Source organism: Patella vulgata, chromosome 2 (assembly GCF_932274485.2).
Source record: "Patella vulgata chromosome 2, xgPatVulg1.2, whole genome shotgun sequence".
Lineage (NCBI taxonomy): Eukaryota > Metazoa > Mollusca > Gastropoda > Patellidae > Patella > Patella vulgata.
The window spans coordinates 48,554,573-48,578,080 of NC_065880.2; the positions used below are offsets into that span (position 1 = coordinate 48,554,573).

Genomic DNA, 23,508 nt, shown 5'->3' on the forward strand with positions numbered 1-23,508 from the left:
TATATGATTCACATTTATTTCTAAGATAGATGTGACGTTTAAAGTTCTTTGCGCATTATTCAACAAATATTCAATTACCACTTGCGGATCAGGTCTAACAACTACTGGAAGGAATAAGTATGTCATGTTGTACATTAAAATGCTTAAATTCTGCCTGTGAGCAATTTGACAAAGTTAAAAAAAAAGAAAAATATTTAACAAATATTTTGTGAAGGGAGAAATATTACAACCATGTGTTGACATTGATGACTAAGATGTAAAACTTTGACAGGTTTTTTGACTTCTAGCACGTTTAATCTGGATGAGTTCAATTTAACGTACGGGGAAACTACTTGTTTGAATTTGAAGAGTATGTGTATACATTGAAGTCGTCCTTGTTTGTCAAAAAAAAAGGAAAAAGATCTCAACCCAAAAGAAGAAAAGCTATCACAACTATAGGTAAAGTAATTATATGAATGACACCATATATAACAAGACTGTCTTTGTATTTCCAAATGGGTGTTGTTGAGGAAGATTAAAGAAATAATTAAAATGTAACGAACAGGACTGTGACTATAGAAGAACAAGAACATCAGTTACTTCAGTTATTCTACACATAGCTGTTATAACAACTTAACAGTAAAGACAAGTTTTTTTAAAGTTCAGGACATGCAGTAAGTTGATAAAATATACTTTTTTGGTTTTGCAACAAGATGCCAGCAAGGGAGAGTAGTGCTTTCACTAAGAAATTAAATATCTCAAATTCATATTTTAAATGATATTTTATTACTCTACTACTGTTATAATCTTAAATTGTGTTTTTATAAAATTTAAACTGAATATTGACTTCCAAAACAAGGGATATTTTGTTGGGTAATGTTTTAGCGTTTATGCTTATGCATTTCTTCTTTAAAACAGTTGTCCCTGATATACTTTAATGAATAAAATGGTTACCTCTGTATGAAAGACATTTAAAAATGTGGATCTTGGTCCTTTGCAGCTATCTAAATCTTTGCAATAATTTTCTGAAAAATACTAACTTTCCATGTTGGCTGGCAATTGTCTCCAGTTCGATTTTTGGATAACTAAGCATATTCTTGCTGAAACTATTTGTAAGAGAGTGTTTTGATTATCAGTTGGAATCAAACCAGGGTTCTTTATCCATTTTGAAACGAACCGGCCAGAATTGAGTCAAATGAGGTCCTGGTAGGAACTAGGTTTTAGAATTTTAAGCATCCATTTCCTTTAATCTAACCAGATTTCAACAAAAATACTTCTGGGAAATTTTTATGAGGAATATCGTTTTCTTCTTTATGTAATTAGCACAAAAATAACGACAAATAGGTACATTTTTAATTCTTGTACCGGCTTGAAATTGATGTCAGTAATATTCCTGAATAAATTACTGTATTCTTTTTTTTTTTTTTTTTTTTTTTTGATGGATATAAGCTGATACGGCACCGTGGTATTTCTTCATAACACAAGACAATTTGTAACTTGCAAATGTTTTTATTCATTGATCCATGATAGACACACGGCACAGTGATCACGTGACAACCATAATTGAAATGGCTTTAAAATTAAATTCCAAACGACTGTGCCATATAGCATTCAATAATAATAATAACGACAATATTTTTAAAAAAATAAGCCTCTGTCAGCATATGTATAAAATAAAAAATCATAACGGTAAACGCTATTTAAAACTAAAAACTAAAACTAGCATCGCTTGTTTACTGACCTAATGCCAACCGATATCATGTGTCATCGGGGATTCGGCATTGGAGATTCATATTATTAATGACTGTTTCTCAGTGTATTTGGTGTTCTATCTGAGGATTATATTCAACTAAGATTTAAATTTAACTAACAACCGGTCAATGAAACCATTAAATTATGATCCAATTATTATTTTCCCCCGCCTTTCGCAGAAAGCAGGGGACTATTAAAATGGGTCCGCCCGTCTGTCATCGGGGATTCGGCATTGCAGATTCATATTATTAATGACTGTTTCTCAGTTTATTTGGTGTTCTATCTGAGGATCATATTCAACTAAGATTTAAATTTAACTAACAACCCAACCGGTCAGTGAAACCATTAAATTATGATCCAATTATTATTGTCCCCCGCCTTTCGAAGAAAGCAGGGGACTATTAAAATGGGTCCGTCCGTCCTTCCTTCTGTCTGTCTGTTCGTCTGTCTGTTCGCCTGTCTGTCTGTCTGTCATACTTTTTGGGACACAATAACTCTTCTTCTAATTGAGCTAGAATGTTCAAACTTGCTGTAGGTGTTTATGAGGTCAATGCCTTGATAGAGTGCAAAGATGAGCATTTTCTGCTTATGGTAAGTAGAGATAGGCAATTTGATTGGTTGATGCTTTGGGACATGATAACTTTAGTTCTAATTAAGTGAGAGTGATGAAACTTAGTGTATAGTTTCATTACATCAATACCTTGACTAAGTTCGATGATGAGAATTGTCTGCTTAGGCTAAGGAGCAATAAGCATTTTGATTGGTCAAGACTTTTGAACATGACAACTCTGCTTCTAATTTAGGTAGAATGTTTAAACTTGATGTAGATATTCGTCTTGACTGAGTTCAATGATTAACATATCGTGCTAAAGCTAAGCAGAGATAAACAATTTCCTTGGTCGATGCTTTGGGACAAGATAACTTTGATTCTATCTGATAGATTTAGTGTATAGTTGATAATCAGTTTGATTGCTCGCTACTTTTGAAAAGAATAGATGTGCGATTAATTAATATGTGTCTTCTATTTATTTGGGGATTTCGGCGGGGGACATCAGCCTCACTGTTGGCTTGTTAACAAGTAATGATTAAACCATTGTAATTTAACCGAAAGTAGATTGATTTATGATACCATAGTGGTCAGTTCATTGTTTTATCAATCTGCTTGATTGAACTTCAAGCAGCTAAAGCTGAATAAAAAACACCTGATTAAGATCCGTGAATCAAACCCTGTTAAGGAAATCTAGAACTAATTTTTGGATGGTTGACGATTTTAATTTAAGATTTCCTATTTCTTCACAGTTTCTCTTTTGATTTTCATACCTAAGCTCACTTAGAATTTAAGAACACCACTTTAACTTTCTACATTGTGTAAACGTATTGACATCAAATAAAAAATGAGATCCTTTATGTCTGGTCATGTTTGAGTGTTCGCTAAAATTTTGCTTTCAAGTAATACAGTAGCATGTTTTCTAATAAATTTTGAAATATTTTGACATTTTCAAATTGTTTCTTGAAAATCTCAAATCCCAGATTTCTCTCTGTACTTCACAACAAAATTCAATAAATAGTTGGTTAATCCTGTTTAAATGACAAAAACTGGCTCAGCATATCTTGATATCTGCAATCTAACAGAAAACAGTGATGTAGTCTTTATTTTGTGGAGCAAAGAAATACTTGATATTGTTGACTGGGCAGTATTTAGTGTGGAATGGGCTTTGTTTGTTACATAAACACAGGGAAAGATGGCCAACATGTGCGAGTTAATCATATTTTTGACCTGTGTGAGATTATGGAAGGATGTTTTTGTTGACGATGGTCTCTGTCTATCCAATATTGACAGTAATAAGAGATTGTTATTTGCTATGTCTTTATATTTCGTGTTATTTTATTAACAGTATAAGAGCACTTCAATACTTGAAAATATCAACACAGACATACTAATCTCTAGTCTATAATATCTGTGGATTAAATCCATCAGTACCCATTAGATCAATATCAAAAGTACTTTAAGCTCAATTTCTTGAATTTTACAATGTTATAATAGTGCTACAATAGTACTACCGGTATATGATTCTCTTCCTGAAAAACTTTGTGGTTACTGAACTCAAAACTATAATGCCCTCCGTTCAGATCCTTACTTTGATTAAAGAGGACTATCAGGATTCGTCACATTCGATTTGAAAGCCTGTAGGTAAATCAGTATCTACCTCACTAAATAATTAATCATATTATGACACAGCCCTTCACTAAATATAGGTAAGAATAGAATTTTTATTATATCAAAGCGTCCTTTAAGGACAGCATTACATATCCAATATACAAAAGTATAAAATAAAAGTACAAAAATTATAAATTGGTAGATCCCATGGCATTTGGAATTCTAAGAAGAGTAGGATGATGTATTATAAATAGTAGGAATTTAATACAGCAGACTTGAAAATAATATATTTATAGAAAAGGATGTTGTCCTTCCAGTTGATGTCAATGTGATTTTGTTTTTAACATTGCACAGGTTGATTAATGTATGCACTGGTGGAGTAACATAATATGCTGCTTTATTCCTGATGGAGTTGAAACAATATATATCTTTTGAACCAAATTACTGACATGGTTGTTGAATAAAATTGATTTCCTGTTCATTTACATCACTTTGATGATTGATGTAACATTTTGCTATGGTGTTTATGTTATCTAACAGAATGGTTGAAGTATGCGTTAAATAAGTGAACAATCATTTAAAGTATATGTGTATTTTAGCAGCAATACCATTATTTCTAGTTTTAATGCTAGACCCTTACATTACTAAATAAATGTTGTCGTTTTCAGGCAATGGATTAAGCATGCATGGGGCCCCTGGCAGAAAAAGGTCACTTGGGCCTTTGCATAAACGTTGAAAAGGAGTCATTGTCCGGTCATGTCCCCCGGTTGCCTTATGTCCACCTTGTTTAACTCCACCATAATTACATATAACATATTTATTTATGGTACAATTTTTTTTAGAACTAATTTGGGAATACAAAATTGTTTTTAGAACTAATCTGGGCCCGCTAGCTGCAGAACAGTCAGAAATGTAAAAGTAAAATATTTGTATTTTTTTATACGCCCACATTTTCATGTGGACATTTATTGTCGTTGCCCCTGTCCGTCCGTCCACTATTTTTTTGTAGACACTCTACAGGTCACAATTCTTATCTGATTTTGACGAAACTTGAAATATAGGTTTATCTCCGAAAAATCTCTGTTCCTTTCGATATTGGCATGTATGGATCAAAACTTCATGGATTATAGCCCCTGATTGTACGAAAAATCATGTTTTTAGATTATGGACACTCTAGAGGTCACAATCTGATTTTGATGAAACTTGAAATGCATGTTTAAAACTCAAAGTTCTTGGTTCCTTTCGATATTTTCGCATATCGGATCATAACTTCCTGATTTATGACCCCCGATTGTACGAAAAATCTGACTATCTGATTTACCGTTACACTGTAATGATGGTTGAGTTCAAATTTCATGAAAATCGAACCAAAACTGCTTGACAAAATGACCGCCCCTCATACGCAAATAATGTTAATATATAGTATATCAAGGTTGTGGACCCCCTAGAGACCACAATTTTGATCCGATTTTGATGAAACTTGAAATACATCTTTATAACCCAAAGATCTTGGTTCCTTTTGATATTCATGCATATTGAATCGTAACTTCATGAATTATGACCCTTGATTGTGCAAAAAAAAATTGCATTTTTAGCTTGTGGTCCCTCTAGAGGTCACAATTTTTATCCAGTTTAAAAAAAACGTTTGAATGTATGACCGTTAGACCCTAATGAAGGTTGAGTTCAAATTTCTCTTGCAAAATGCAAAAAGTGGGCGTATCTTGCCTGGCAACCGCTGGTTATTTATGTTAATCAGGTAAATAAAATAATGCTTGATTCTGTAATTTATGCCAATAAATATTGACAGATTGTTTTTACATGGTCATGTTAAATAACATAATTATATCACCAGCTGTAGTATTTGTATTTAATTTAATTTTTGTTAATCCTTGTTGAACTATGTTAAACAATCGAATCAGGTACTCTGTGAATGTAAACTATTTGTCCAGTGGGTCAACAATAAATATCAACATTCATTGGCCAGTGCTATGTCACCAGAAAAAATGTTGTTTATAGATATCCCTGACTCTCTCGACATTTTATGACGTCTTTAAACCATTTAGTTTGTTTTTTTTACCAAACAATGGGTCAGTCAGGTAAATTGTAGACCAGATATATAGTTTACACTGAAGGAAATTCCAATAAACAAACTGACCAAGATGATAAGATAAAGTATTTTATTATATCAAAACACCTACAAGAGGTGGCATACAACATATAATAATGTATATGAAAACAGAAGAGGAAGAAGTGAAAACAGAAATTTAAAAGAGTATAAAAAAAACTATAAAAAAAAACAAACGTTAGATTGCGAAAGCCCCTGGGTGTAAGTTTATGTTTAGCAAAAGCAAGATGATATGAAAACAGAAATTAAATCTTAAATATGACGGATATACAAAAGTGCATAGAACATCTATTTGAACATATTATTGCCAGAGGAAAGGGAATAAGGAAGGTCATGTTGAAAATATACGTTAATTTTAATTTATCAAGAAGCTATAATAAAATCCACAAGGAATAGGCATTCATTTTTGCATTTGTATTTTCTCTTTCTGTTTTAAGACGGTTTCAGACTTGTCATTGCTGTTTAGAACATTTTGATACTTAATGAAGGCTGGGGGTGTGTTTATTTTGCTTTGAAGAGATAGTATTTTTGTAAAAAATTTTATTTGACATAGCAGTGAGATCTGTGTAAGGAGTACTGAATTTTTTTTTTTAAAACTTCGCAGTGACATTAGGTTTGGATGCTGTACACTTTACCTCATAATTTGTAAAATTAACACAAGCTGTATACATGTAAGTTTTGAATGTGCTGTGTGCTGTCATGGGTTTACTGTAGAATTACCACACACAGCTGTTGGTTGTCCTCAAAAACTGGACCACCACAAGGCCACTTGTCACTCTACTGACCCAAGTCTTAACACTACCTGTCCAAATTACAAGCATGTAAAAGTTTTGTCAATTGACACGTTTCGACACAGAACATGCAATGTTAGTATTTGACTGACAGCCAAACTGTTCTGACCTCCAGACACAGCTTTCAATGTGGACATTTAGTTTGATTTGAGAAAACACCTTTAAGTGTATTGATAGTAGAAGTGTTGTTTTTTTTTTTACCTCCTTTGGTTAATATATTAAACTTTATAACCTTAATATATTAAACTTTATAACCTTATTAGACTATCATAAGGATAAAGACTTTTTCTTAATGTCAGTACAAACTGTCATCATTTGGGATAAGGTAAAAAATAAAAGTGTCTTAATGTACTTGTAGAAGTCATTATCTTGTGATTGGTTATTAGTTGACAAAACCTATGATTCAGGAAAGTTGGTGAAGTAGATATGGATGTAGGTAGGTATAGTAAAATCAGTTCCACTCATGTATAAATTTGTCTAATGCTTTTTATAAAGCATGAATTTGAATTCTTTTTTGGCGATGGAAAAAACCCCAATGTTTCTTTTTTTTATTATTATTATAAAGTTTTTGTAAGACTATGAGATAGAATTTATTTTTTATTTTTACACTTTTTGCTGTGTTGTTTTGGTTTTTTTTGCAGAGCTAAAATTATATCTTTATAAATTTGTGAAGCAGTCCTTCACGTTTACGGTGAACTTTCGCTCCTGCTCTTCTCAACGAACCCTGACTTTCCTTTGCAAGAATCATTAAAGACTCCTGCAAATTAGCTAAATCGCTCTCCTAAATATTGAGATTAATCAACTACTATCAGATTTGTGTTTTTTTAAACTGCATACATTCAAGCTATCAGTTTTCATGATGATAATTCTAATGCTACCATATTCACCAAACATTCACCAAATATTAAACAAGACTAAAGCATAAATACAATTTGGCTCTCCTTAATTCAAGAAAATGTAGAATTACTCTTGCAATATAATTAAGAAGATTGTTTTTTTACGGGAGCTTTTTCCTCATTTTTGAAATTGGCAGGAGATTTTTATGGATCCCACTCAATTTTATAAATGTGAAGGACTGGTGAAGGTTTGTTCATATAAATATTTCACATTTTGTGATGATTTTTGCTGTTTAAAGGGCCAATCTCAATTATATTTTGGATCATAAATCTGCTTAATTATGTCTGAAAAGCCCTTAAAAACCTCTACCTTAGGGCCGCGCAACTAAGTCAATATACGTGATCCATTTTCAAACAACTTAAACCTGTCAGTCTTCATCTGGAAATGGAGACCGGTTGTCCCAAGGTGTATTATACAGTGTCTGGACTTGACCAGACTATTATCTTATAAAAATAACTTGTAGATAAAATTTATCGTTCGTTATTGTACAGCACCTGCATCACACACTGATTTGACCTCTAAAGGAACGACAATAGATTATCAGGTCACCCTAAGAAAAAATGAACCCGAAATCTTAAACAGGTTACATGTCCGGATAAGTGGTTTTGAACTTCACATCCAAACGACTCAATATTTCGAGCTGAAATTTTGAGACATTCCTCTATATTTTGGCCTTTAAATTTCATATGTACACGTTTATTCCTGAGAATAGGTTGTAGGCATCTTAGCTTTAAAGCAAAACTGACCCAATATTTGGTCAAAATGGATATACATGTAATTTTTAGTGTAAACGACCATAAATTTGTTATAACATCCATTATAGTTTGCAAGAAAACAACCCCGATGATGACATTCGCAGACTTATATATCATAATTTAATCAGATAGCTGATTGCAATGTTATACATTTGTGTTGGTGAATCACACCATATTACCAGAATTTGTAAAAATAATGCCTTAAAAACTACTATTTTAATTTTTGTCTCGGATTTCTCAGCAGTTTATCCCAGATTCAGGAAGTTTTTTCTTTCACAGTATCTGATGTACACTAGACTATTTATAAAATTTGCATTGGTATTGAAAGGTTGTATTATTAAGTAGATTGGATGAATTGATCATATTATGATACTCCTTCTAAATGTCATTTAAACAAGATCAATTAGAAGATAAGTTTAAAGACACGAATGATTATTATTTTGTATGAATTTACTGTAGATCAGACAGTAGTGCTCTCATTGTAGATGTTAGGAAGACTTAAAACATTGCTCTGTCTGCTAGGAATGCGTTGTTGTGTCAGAAGATTGTCATACATATGTTCAGTATAAGGTAGCCCTTATTTGGATAATATATTGTATGGGATAATGGGCTTAGGTGCAAATTGATGAAACAATCTATGAATATTTTATTTGATATGAATGACACTTTCCATCTTTTCCATTAGCTTATAGGAAGATATACCATCTGGGATTTTGTAGCCTTTTTTCTGTACATACTAAAATTTATGCTCTCGTATGAAGCCATCTGTGTAAAGCCTATTATTGATTGTTTACAAACGAACTTGGAAATGCTTTTAGAAATAGTATGGAATATTTATGTTGGAAAGTTTGCTCTGCAGATTTTTGAAAGTGCTGGTTAGGTCAGTTGAACATCCATCCATTCCAATGAATATGCAGATCTTAACTTTAAGGGAAATCCAGGTGATTGGTGTATGGAGGATCTGAACACAAAACATTTTAAAAGATCAATAGCAAATTATTTACAAAATATGTCATTGAGAAGAGCAAGTGACCAGTTTCCAGGTACGGAAAGGATATGTTTTTGTTCTTTTTTGAATATTATTGCTTGACAGCTTTACATTATCTTTTATTATTGGATATTAGCTTTACATGATCTTTTATTATTGGATATACATTTAAACCTTTAAAGAATAAATAGTTCTCTTTATTTTTCTCAAAGCCTATCCCACTTTAATTAAATATTTCATCGAATTAGAATGCCAAAAAAGCATTTATTAATTTTCTTCAGTCAGTCAACAGTAAAAAAAAATGTAGTTTAATTGGGCTAATTTGTCATTTGTGTTTATCTAAAGACTGTTGGAAAGCTTCCCCATTCAAGTCTTAAATAAATCTGGAATTGTAATGAAATAGACACTTTTGAAGAAAGTAGGCGACTAATGACATGGTTCTGTCTGTCTTTCTGGTGCACTTTTGGGGACACAATAACTCTGCTTCTAATTCAGGTAGATGTTTATAAATATTAGGTGCATTTCTTGACTGAGTTAGGTAATGAGCATTTTCTAGTCAGGCTAATTAAGTTGAGTAATGTATTTTCTGCGCTATGCAGAGTGATTACCCGGTAATTATTTGGATTGCTAGATGCTTTATGTGCAGTAATTAATGATTGTCATCTATTTATTGTAGGATTGAGGCAGATATTAGACTTACTATTGACTTGTTTACCTACTTGCAATATATATATATATATATATTAGTTTAGAGAACTTAGTCCTTTAGATAAACAGAGTAGAAGATTTGTCATAAGAAGAAGTGTGTAAACAAAACATTGAAATTGCATAGATGGTGTGACAATAGTATTGAAAGTCGATTTAGATAAATATTTATCTGCTCTGTTGTTATTTTAAAGTATGGTTACTTTGGCTTTGTAGATGTCTAAGTGTGAGTGGCTACAGTTTAGTGTACTTACGGTGACATTTTAGATTTGTAAAACTATGAGTTTTTAAAAAAAGAAATGGTGCTGTTCTTGTAAAAGAGTAAGCTCAGCATTTTGAATTGGAAATTCCAAGTAAATGCATCTTCTGTTCCGAGAATGTATAAACACATTCTTTGAAAATTACACTGGCACTATTTTTAAATAGCTTCAGATTTACTGTAGAAGTGAATGCAAGAACTGATCCAATTAGTTAAATACCTCTTAATCCGTAGCTTTTTTTAAAACTGGTTCACGAAACAAGGACTGTCCCTGTAATAAAGATGAACGAATGTAAACGTAGGATAAGAATAGAATTCTTATTATCAGATGATTTTCAGATCTATTTTTATTTATTAGAAATTATAGCTTTGCAGAATCTATGCGAACTGTTTTGAGAGTAATTTGTGGCCATGCCATAATATTCTGATGTACAAGTTAATTGAGATTTAATTGTAGGCGATTAACTATATATTTAGTACAGGCTATGAGTCTAGGACAGTGTCATTTTATGATTTATCACTTAGTCCAGTGAAGTATCTATTGAGAGTTAACAAATTACCAATACAAATATGAGTGAGTATGTAATGACATAGTGAGTGCAGTGGTTCTCAACCTTTTTTGGCCAATGTCACACATTGGAGCACATGAAAGAATAGCAGCACACCTGGCAAAATTTTGCAAAATAAAACATGGTAAGTCAGACGGCATACAACCTTAGACAGAGACTAGTCATAGACACATAGAATGAATCTAACTACATAAAGAAAAACACAGCTTATCAGTAGACACCAGTGAATACTCAGTTGGGATCACATGGTTTTTCGCATTTTCTTAGTGTGCCGTTCAAAATTTTGTGGCACACTTAGGAAGATCTTGCGGCACACCTTTGACAAAAAAAAGATCTATGATTATTAACTTTTTTTACAGATATATAAAAATGAGAAATTAGTTTATATATGAAGAGCCATTCAAATTATTTGGGTGAATTCATTTTGCAAAAGTTGCCCTGATACCAATAAGGGTTCTTCTTAAAGTATAGTAAACTATTATCTATCAATAAATTCTGCAGCAGTTGTCAAATGTTTTATTATTGTTCAAATACTTGTTACTGTAGACAAAATTTAGATCGCAATATATTTAGGTGAGAAAAGTACTAAATTCATAAAGTATTGAAGTCAAAATTCATGTGTCTAGGACATTCAGAGACTTTGTCAAGACAAAGTAAAATATATGAATGGAGCATTTAGAAATTTGTGATAAAGCATTGTTTAACCTTACCCTCTTCTATTACTACTTCTATTACTAAATGTTTTTTGAAGCATTGTTTAACCTCTCCCCCTCTATTATTAAAATCTTTTTGAAAGTCCCTGTTTTCATTATAAAACATTTATTTTTTGCATATTAATAATATTAAATAAGTATTATGTTACTGTTCATATATTTGATTAAAAGTGAAAGATAATTGTGTTAGAGCAAGATTCTGATCACAGCAGCTACTGTCAACACTAGAAGAAATGGAATTCTAGTGTTGTCCAACTTTTTACCATATGAACAAGATTTGTGTTGTTAAGAGGAAAGAAGCAAGTCTCTATTTTAACAATTTTGTAAATTTGGTCATTCTTCTTTTTAGAAAGCTAAAATCAAAGCTGGTGCATCAATAAAAATATTGGACGATTTAAAATAACCTTCATTTCCATGCATAGGAAAAATTGTAATGTGCCGCGAGTGTTTAATTCTTTTGTATCCTGCACTTGGCCAGAGGATGGTGGATTAAAACCATATATTGGCTGACATACAAATTGTATTTTTATTTGTTTATATTTGTATAGTGTTTTCTAAGAGTTTAACTTTGGATTTACTTGCTGCCAGCTCCATAATATTTTACAAACATACGACTTAAGGGAGAATGGTGTTTATACTTGTATAGTTTATCAGAAAGATCATAAAATCTTGCAAGAATGAAATTATTAATAAATAGATTGTCTAATAGAAAGCATTTACAGAACAGAACTGTAATAAGGTATGGTAGATATGATGTCCAAAAATCCATGCATCATTTGTATTTAAGGGGTTTCTGATAAGGTTTGTTATTTACTTGGAATAAAATAACTTGAATTTAAAGAAATACTCTATAGTTTGAAGGAACCAATGTGGCTAAGTGGGTAAGACACTAGCTCGCTAGCCTGAAGGTCACATGTTTGATCCCTGCATTGGCCGAGAAAGTTCATCGGGATTTTCCGACGTGGTTACCCTTGTTAGTGATGCAGGACAGAGGGCCTGACAAGGACAGCTGTCTAGTCATTCAGATGGGACAAAAAACAAAGTCCTGTGTACACATTGGCGTGCACGTAAAAGATCCTTTGGCAGTTGGAATTTGATGTAAGGGTAGGCCATAGTGCCATTGCCCAGCCAAAGTTTTCCTCATTTAGCACACTGTATAGCATATGTCCTTCTTCATTAGCCCAGTCGGAGCAGAACAGTAGGACCTTAAATCTTGTTTAGTTTCATTTCATTTCTATAGTTTGAAAAGGTTTTTGAAAGTATTTTTTTTCTTCATCAAAAGTATTGAATAAAAGGGTTTTGCATAATACTGATTTTAAGAGAATTCGTATTAAGGATGCTGAACGATTCCAAGGGAATACCTATATGATAAAGTGAAATATATATTGAATTACAATTTCTAATTTGATCCAGACAGCTGTATCACAGTTTATATTATTTCATGTTTCATTTCATAAAAATGAGATCGCATCAGTTGTTGATCAACTTTGAGATTTTTGATTGATACACAGAATTACAGATCAAATTTGTGTTTCATGGAATTCAGATAATTTGTTTCAGTTAAACTTTGAGGTATTTGATTGAAATTTAGTACACAGTTTTACATAGTTGTATTTAGTCTATCTATACATAATTGGATTATATATAAACCAAAATGTATATTTGCAGTATCAGCCTCGAGGATCTTAGATGCATGCATTGTAAAGTTTTTAGGGGTCGGTAGGGGACATTATACTTTTGTTATTTTAAAATCTGAATTATTTGAAATACATTAGTGAGTTTCTATTTCTATATTTATACTGACAATACATATCATATTAGATCAAGGTCTTTTAATAAATCACTTATACTTCCTCTTGATGTAGGCTATAGATTGTTTTATTTACTTTGGTTTTAGTATGACTACAACTTGCCTTATTTTAGAATTTAAAACTATCAATGTCTATGATAGGCATTTAGAAGCTGAATATGTTATCTATAACAATTCTTATGGACAAGTATAGAAGTATCAATTCATATTTTATTGTACAATATCAGTATAAATGTGTAAAGGTAACCTTGTTTCTTAATTGTATCTTCTGAACAGCTAGACACTTAGGTATGTTAGGTTCCTGCAATACTTAATGCTGGTAAACAAGATTCTGAGACTGTTTCATTATATTCTTTAGGATGTGTTTAGTAGCTTAGATATATGTCCTCTGTATGTGAACATAAAAGCTATACTTAGCTATGTTTTATATTTTAGAATAGCTTGTATACCGGGGTAGGTAATTTTATATAATTGTTTGTTTTCTTCATGTAATTCATCATGCATGTTTTAAACAGTAGAAGTTCTCTACAGACATGCACAGACATCTGTTTCAAACACAATTTAAAAAAGACTGAAATTGATTACCTTATATTATCCTTATTGTTTTATCTTTGATCAGTAGGTCAGTTGATGCAAAAAAGTATCTTAAACTCCCCATTTCATTACATTTATTTCATATTGAATTTTAATTAGAAAGGAAAAAATGTCCTAATAATAATTCTGGTAATTAAACTACCTGTTTTTATTATTTATTGATATTCGACACTATGCAAGTTGGGAGTTATGCATATTTTATAATTTGATATCAATAATAAACTTCAATAACACCTGTCTTAAAACATGAATTATAAATGAAGTGTACATACACCACTACAAGTAATCTATAATACACCTTTTATCAAGAATATAGGAAACTTACACAGAAGAATGTGTACATATATATATATGGTGTATCATAAATATCAAAGAGGTAATAAAGGTTATCATATTTTTCTTATTTTATTTAGTTTTCTGTGATCTTTTACAGTTAGTTGAAGACCTTAATGATAACGTAGTACCATTATGTGCATAAAAGGAAAAATGTTGAAATCATATAAAATTCAGAATTCTTTTAGCAATTTGCAAAGAAATTATGCGAATGAGATCTGTAGTTTTAGACCATAATGGATTGATTGTTTTACTCTCTTGTTAAAACACTAATGATGGTTTCTTAATGTTTCTATTTGATCATCATGGTTACTTGTTAAGACACTAATGATGGATTCTTTATGTTTCCATTTTAGGTAAAATGCTGTCTAACATATTCTAGATTTATGTGTTCGTGGTGTTAACAAGGTTTAACGAGTAAATACTAGCCAACTGAAAAATAAGAAACGAAATTAATTTGACATCAAATTAGTCTTAGGGTGTGGATGGTAGATAAACTTGTAGCATCCTTACATTGGTTAATAGAAACATGTAAGTCAATCATTCCTATTATAATGGCTACTGGCTTTTTATTTACCCATACACTCTACTTTATTAACTTCTTTACAATATCTTGATTCATTACAAAACCATGGCCAGTCAGATACAGTCACTTTGATAAATGGCTCTCTGTTTTATTCTGGTTGCTCGAAAGTCTGTAAGTTGTTATGTGAATTATACAGAAACTATGCTTTTAAATATCAGGTGTTTTGTACTATTTTGTCAATTAGCCCATACCAAATCATTTTATAAAATTTGACATGTTTTTACTGATGTTATTGTTATCTCACCATGTTTTTCAGCGCAATTTAATAAGTAATATATTTGAAGACCATTTGATTTCTAAACAAATATATCATGCTCAAGTGTCATCAAGACAAATAAAAATCGTGACAGAGTTATACATGTGACCTAAATTTGTTTTGCTTTTAGCTACCACAATTACCTGTACATAAATTATTGTAGTTTTGAAATTTTAGTTCAAAATGGTTAATTCTGTTCAACATTTACATAGATTTGGATTGAAAATTTTCCAACATTTGGTATCTTTGCAGATGATAGAATGGGATATGGTAAAAACAATCCAATACCATTTATAATTGTTGCTAAAATTTTTTGATGGGTCTCTTTTTAATCCAGTTGAATCATATTTGAAAAACTTTCTAACAGAATTTTATAAGTAATATATGTTTGAGTATAGGTACCTTTAAATGTAATAGGATAATAAAAAGCAAAGGTTATTCCTTAATCTTTTAATGTGCTCTGCTTGAATTACAATAACCCACATTTATTCTTAGTCTCTAAACAATAATAAGATTTACTACTAAAAACAAACAAGTGTAATTTTAGTATTATTAAATATTTAATTCTTAAAAAATTATTTTTAACAATACTGGCTCTGCTTAAATGAGCTGTAGTTCTGTTCAGATAACTAACAGAGAGTTTTTGCATTTAAACCTGTAGAATTGTTTAGAAGAATAAACAAAAATGTAGAAATGACATTGCCAGTGTATATTGACTAGAAAGAAAACATAGGTTGTCAGGCAACAAATCATGCCCACCAGCTGTAAGGGTTGTCTTTACATGCATTCATTAAGATTTTAATGCGTACAGAATTTGAACAATTTCAGCCAATTCTGAAAAGTAATTTTAAATAAGTAAAGGGCAAAAACATAGATAATAAACCATCACATTTTATATTTCAATAAGCTTTTAAAGATGCATTATGTAAGATTTAGATAAAGTGCTGGTTGTTCTTGCTATAATAATTCAAAAATAGATAATGAAAAATGAATATCTTAAAAACTTCAGTCAAATTACTTTATTCTGAGTGAAGTTATGAGTGAGCGTAGTTATAAGTGTTTGAAGATGTAGACTATATAGTCTCCATTATCCATTTTAACAATGAATTTTTAAATGGTACAGGTGTTCTAATCCATTTAATATCTCGGCCATCCAATGGCCTACAAAGTTGATTATAGGTTGTCATGTGAATAAATGTTTAAATAATAGTTTACATATAACATTTGACGCCATAAAAAAAAGATCTGCAGTAGGAAGATTTAGCTCTTACATAATGCACAGAAATTTTGACAAAGAATCAAATATTGATGATGGAATTTGAAATTCGAGAAGGTTAATCTTATTACTGGTCAATAGGGTTTATCCGTTAACTGGCAAATCAACCCCAAGCAGTTCCCAATAAAAACTCATTAAGCATAAACTATGACTCATCGTTCCATTTCGATAGAGTTCAACAAGGCTCAACCTTGTTTACTATTCAAACCTTTTTATAGATCTGTTTTATTTTTAGCAACAGTCCTTGACCATAAAAATTCAATTCAATATGATTTTGTTTATTCACCAAAATTGAAAAGGGTTGTTCGTGTTTTGAATTAATAGAAACATCAATTTATTATTATGAGCGGATATGCATCAAAATGTCAATAGAAATCTTACTTAAAGATATCTTATTACACAATCGATTTCCGTTTTATTATTAGATATTTATGATTTATAACCAATGATATTTATCATTATGCAATACCCATGTATTGTAAATGATGAGCAGAGGCGCGTTGGGCGGGTATACTGCCTACCTTGCCATGCCCTACTTCTTGAAAGAGTGCCATTGTATTTCGAAAGAATTACCTCAAATACTCAAGGATATGTCTGCATTAATGTCATCATATTCCCATTGCTCTAATGACAATATTGAGCCCTCTCTCCCTCCTGCCCTTCCCTTGTTCAAACCAGATTCAGCGAAACTAAAAACATTTGCGCTTAATGTACTTACATGCACCATCATATTTGCATTGCTTAGTAATAATATTGTGCCCTCTCTTCCTGCTGCAGTTTCTTTGATACTAAAAGATCTATCGCGTTCAATGTACGTACATGTACCATCGATCAGTCCTCGCTGCTGTTTGGCTATCAGCCTCTATGGGTCAGGCAACGTTGCAGTTGATCAACTGATTATGGCGGTATCCATTTTCTCTGGTTTTGGTTTGGATTTTTGAAAGGTTCGTAGTGTTGGGGGTTGGCAAAAATTTCTGGAGAAAAGGTCGCAGGCTGTTTCTTTTATTCGCCCAAATTTCAGTGTGGGCATATTATGTAGTCACCCTGTCTATTGGTCCGTCTGTCAACAGTTTTTGACAGATTGTCTTTATATTTGGTGTGAAGCATTGTGGTCATGAGAGGACGAACCCTAATGACTCAAAGTTTCGTACCTTTCGTACCAGAGTTTTGCCCCCCTTTGCCGAAAACCTTGTGAACATGATAGAGACTATAGTTTTTATACGCCTACATTGAATTATGTTGTATATTGCTGTCACCCCTGTCTGTCGACCTTACATCCACAATTGCTTGTGGACGCTCTATAGGCTGAAGTTAATATCCAATTGACTTTAAATGTATACACAGTATTACCGGTCATGAGACGAAAAAGCCTATTGATTTTCAACGGTTTTCTATAATTACTGCCAGAGTTATGACCCTTGATCACTTTGAAAAATCATGTGGATGCTCTAGAGGCTGAAGTTAATATCCAGTTGACTAAATTTATACACAATGCTTATGGTCATGAGATGAGTTATGGCCCTTGATCACTTGAGAAATTTTGTAGATGTGCTAGAGGGTAAAGGTAATATAAATTTATATACAGTGTTTAAGCTCATGAGATAAACAATCAAAACAATTCCTAATGATTTCTGATAATGGGTTGTTACTCGTAATCAGATTTTATTGTGTTGTAAATGTTTTCTTTACTTACAAAGGAAAAAATAAGTGACAATCCTGGCAACCTACTTTTAACAGATTGTTTTAAAATTTGGTGGGGATCATATAGGTCATGAGAAAATGAACCCTATCGATTTTCAGCATTCTCTGTCTTTCTGTTTCAGAGTTATCCCCCTTTTGTCGAAAATCTTGTGAATGAACAGTTTTCACTGGAATCTTCAAATTTGGTGTGAAGCATTGTGGCCATGAAAGGGCAAACCCTATCGATATTCAGCTTTCTATGACTTTCTGTTCTGGGTTATCCCCTTTGCTGAAAACCTTGTGTACGCTATAGTGTCTTCAATTTTTAACAAGATTTATTTGTACGCATTGGGGTTGTGAGAGAATGAACCCTATCATTTTCAGTTTTCAATCCCCCCTTTGCTGAAAAACCTTGTGAATTTGGTATACGCCCATATTTTCATGTGGATGTATCTTGTCGTCGCCCCTGTCCGTCCACAGTTTGTTTGTGGACACTCTACAGGTCACAATTCTTATCCGATTTTGAGGAAATTTTAAAAATAGGTTTATCTCCAAAAGATCTTGGTTCCTTTCGATATTGGCATGTATCGGATCGAAACTTCATGGATTATTGGATATGGCCCTTGATTGTACGAAAAATCACGTTTTTAGCTTGTGGACACTCTAGAGTTCACAATTTTTATCTGATATAAAAAAGCGATTGAATATATTACTGTTACACCCTAATGATGATAGAGTTCGAATTTCGTGAAAATCGTACCAAAACTGCCGGACAAAATGGCTGCCCCTCGTACGCAAACAGTGTAAAAATAAGGTATATCAAGGTTTTGGACCCTCTAGAGGTCACAATTTTTTTCAGATTTTAATGAAACTTGAAAAACATGTTTATAACCAACAGCATCTTGGTTCCTATCGATATTCGCACATATCAGATCGTAACTTCCTGAATTATGGCCCCAGATTGTGCGAAATATTGCATTTTTAGCGTGTGGTCCCTCAGCGGTCACAATTATTATCTGATTTAAAAAAACGTTTGAATATGTCACCCGTTACACCGTATTGTTGGTTGAGTTTGAATTTCATGAAAATCGGACCAAAAGTGTCCGACAAAATGGCCGCCCGTCTACGCAAATAATGTAAACATCTGGTATATCAAGGTTGTGGACCCTCTAGAGCTCACAATTTTGATCCGATTTTGCTGAAACTTGAAATGCATGGTTATAACCCAAAGATCTTGGTTGCTGTCTATATTTGCGCATATCAGATCGTAACTTCCTGAATTATGGCCCTTGATGTTACGAAAAATCGCTGTTTGTTTAGCTTGTTCTCTATCCATCTCTTGAAAAATGTGGGCTTATCCTGCCTGGCAGACGCTGGTTTATTTCAAATTTGCTTGGAAGCAATGGGGTCATAGTGGATAAACCCTAGAGATTATATTTCTTCAAGGTAGATCCTTATCAGATATACACAACTTCCAAGTTTTCCTTTCGGATAAGCTACAGTGGAGATAAGGCTGCTGTGTGGGCATATTCCACACTTAGCAACCTATCTTTTGTATCTGAGAAAAAAAACTGACAAGATGAAGATCATTGATACAACAAATCAGGACTGTTTACCAATCAAAGACACCTAGCCTATTTATGTACTTAACTAGAGATTGGATGTTTTCTTTCTTCATTCACATGTATTGACCTGCAAATATACTAGTCACAGATTCTATTGTCTTATCAAATTACATTAATTAATCAATTGTTGGTCTGGTTATTTTGGTAAAATTGATATCCAACAATTATCTTATAGTTTTTATCCTGTTAATCATTTCTGATAAAGATTTGAACTGAATAATTAGTGTTAGATATTTTATACTAATTACATTTCATCTGTTATTAGTATTATACCGTATTCTATTGAAAATCAAACTGTAATATTATTTTCACTTCATAAAACAGCATTTACACATATAATATTGAATTGTGATTAGCAAGAAAGATATAACACCCTAGCGGCTGGCAGCAAGATGTATATATTATCCCTGTTGTTTGTACACTGCAAATAAAGAATTCAGTTAGAGGAAATTTGTGACAAATGCCCTTAAAAATTATGGCAAGACTTTAGAATCTGTCCACTGCTCAGATTTACCATATTGCACATAAAGTGAACAGCCAGGTTATCTCATGTAATGTATAAAGTATTGCAAAAAAAAATTGGTGCAATGATTTGGTAAGGACTCCAAAATTATTTATGAACTGTATATTAAAGATACATTATGTAAGATGTAGATAAAGAACTGGTTGTTGTTACTATAATAATTCAAAAATAGATAATGTAAAATGAATATATTGAAAATTTCATCCAAATTATTTTATTCTGAGTGAAGATATTAGCATTTGAAGGTTTGACAAGATGTGTGCACTGATTGTAGCCATCCTACTGGTTGTTCAAGGCCTAACCATGCTTCACTAGTTTTAAATAAAATCATTAAATGGCCAAACCATTCTAATCTACTTAAAATCGGACCCATCCGATAGCATCGAGAGTTGATTATGGTCTTGTCATGTTAATAGATGTCTTATTAATCGTTTATATAGCATTTAAGACCTAAAGAAAGACATGAAATAGGAAGATGCCTGTTTAATTTAATCTCATTTTTATATATTCATTGTCTTGATGATTAAGATGGCATTTCATATTTAAATATAGACAATTTTTTCTGAGGATAACAATTGCTGTGGTTTTTTGTACCTGAAAGGACAAAAAACATCATAGAGCTATCTGCATGTGTGTGTTGCACATAATTTAATTGTTCTTGAAAATAGTGCTGTAATAAAGTTCTTTTAGCTGATGACTAAAACTGAACTGTTTCAGTTGATTATTTTCTTTTTTTTAAATGTGAGATGTCATTTCCTGGCTTTTAATTAAATGTGACATTATTACTATTGTTCAGACAGAAATTTCAATTATAACAGGATATTTTATAGGAAATAATGTCTGAATAATTTAACAGGAATGGTGCCACAAAATAAAGGCCAAATTGTCTGGAAGTAGAGAAGCATTCTATCAGACAAATTAATTTCCTATTCCTTCTGCTGACAAATCTGAGATTACAACTAATTACTGTGAATGCGTCACAGTAATACTTTTGTTGTCTTCCATTGCCATGAAAATAGCAGCAGAAATATTAAGCTGTCCTTGTTAGCTCAATCATGCTTTTGTTTTCTTTTCAGTCACACCATGAAGCAGATGGCCGATTCAAATCATCATGGCATCAATTTCTAAATTCTATCAACTGACGTGTGATTCATATTGGGATTGCTGAGTGAGTAATATTTCCTCTTACATTTCGTGTAATGAAGGAACTGTGGTCGAAAGAACGAGACATAAAGATTTGATACATAACGAAATATTTTATTCAAGTCTAACCCTGTGGAAAAGAATCAACATGCAAAAGGGTGGATTTCTCAAATCTATTACCTTCAATCGATTTATTTTGTTATTATGTGGAATTTATATTGGAATGGTGCTTTTTATACATAGTCGACTGCAAGCTGATCGCCCACCTCAGCAAATAGATAACGATTCAAAATCGGAATACCAATTGACAGAGAAATTGGATCTATCAGATTTAAAGACTTGGGTGAACAATAAAAAAGAATTAAATCAGCTGTCGAAAGATATTAGTGATTTAGAGAGGAAAGTATACCAAGCCAAAAAACAAGTGGATGGATTGAAAAAACAAAATGAGAACCCTAAGAGCTCAAACTGTTTACAGCATAGTAATGAAGGTGTTAAAAACAGTAGCTTTAAGATACTGGAACAAGGCGTCTATGTCTTCTCTGCATATCTCGATGACAGAAAACCAAATGTTTTTATACGTCTGATGGTACTTCTAGAAAAAACCAAAAAGAAAGTTCCAATATTTTGTCATATTAACTCAGTAATAATTATAGCCAAACAATATGAAATGTGTGAAAATCATAATAAACCATTTGGTGGATATATATATTCCTGTGAATTACCCAGAAATATGTCAAATCCTTGTCCCCTCCATGTGTCGACAGTTTATGCAAGTTCTGCATCATCTGAAGTTGCTCTTCCAATAATCCCAGTTAAACCTCTCTCTAAACCACAACAGTTTGGAATTTGTATATCGCCATTATTTGGTAGCGTGAAAAAAGAAAAGATTGTTGAATTCATAGAACTGTCACAAGTTCTAGGTGCTAACCATTTTTATTTCTATGATAATAACATATCAGCTGAAATGAAAATGACATTGAATTATTATGAGCAGAAGAACATTGTAACAGTAGTTCCATGGGACCTTCCGTCTGTTATATTTGATAATAAGATTTGGTATCATGGCCAGCTTATAGCCCACAATGATTGTTTATATCGCAGCATGAGTACGTTACAACATGTCTTATTCAATGATATAGATGAATTTGTCATACCCCATACCAGTGCTAAATATTGGAAGAATTTATTTCCTAGTGTGTTCAAAGATCAGTATTGTGGCATTGCCTTCTCTAGTGCTTTCTATGACCCAGCTATTGGTGTGACACATCCATCAGGCTTACAGACTATGAGTATCACAGGTCGCACCAAACTCTTTAGTCATGTTAGGACTAAAATCATGGTTAAACCACAGCGAGTGTTTGAAGTGGGAATTCATCACGTCAGTAAACAAAATGAAGAAAAATGGTCTGTTCAGAAATTTAAACCTGAAGTGGCGTACCTACATCATTATAGAAAGTGTATAGGAAATTATGGTATGAAATGTAGTCAGTTTGAGAAAGACACGACCATTTTTAGTTACTATGATGAACTTAAAGATCGGTTCGATTTTTCAATGAGAGAAATTAATAAATTTTCTAGTGCTCTTTCTCCAAATGTCACTCAAAAGGTTGTATAATGTTCTACAGTTAATTTATTGTTCACATTTTGTATTCTATATCATTTGATCTTTAATTGATAATGATGTTTTTAATTTCCTTAAGCAGTATTATACGCTGATGAGATGTTAATGATTTTTCATTTGTTAAACAGAATTTTAGTCGGAGGAACAAACTCATGGTTGTATATATGTACATCATCAATTTTTCTGAGAGGTATAACATTTGTACCATACAAGATCCTTAATATGATAACTCAGTTTTATGATTCATATCATGCCTATTCCAGGTATTGTTAACAATAACATAAAGTTACTGTAAGTAACTGCAGTAACTGGTTTTATTATAAATATCTTATGATAACTCACTTATTTTAAGATTTATGTGATGACT

At 32.1% G+C, this 23,508-nt stretch overlaps 1 protein-coding gene across 2 annotated transcripts; it reads left to right on the forward strand.

Annotated features, from left to right (window-relative positions):
- Positions 1 to 180: 180 nt before the first annotated feature.
- Positions 181 to 23,508, forward strand: LOC126812405 (beta-1,4-galactosyltransferase galt-1). 2 transcript variants are annotated; one of them, XM_050538781.2, is made up of 2 exons: positions 181 to 653; positions 21,451 to 23,508. In XM_050538781.2, exon 2 carries the CDS (start codon positions 21,666 to 21,668, stop codon positions 23,133 to 23,135), a length of 1,470 nt encoding a protein of 489 aa, XP_050394738.1. In that variant the 5' UTR covers positions 181 to 653; positions 21,451 to 21,665; the 3' UTR covers positions 23,136 to 23,508. The 2 variants fall into 2 exon arrangements, with proteins under 2 accessions (XP_050394738.1, XP_050394739.1); XM_050538782.1 differs by lacking the exon at positions 181 to 653 and adding an exon at positions 7,090 to 7,241.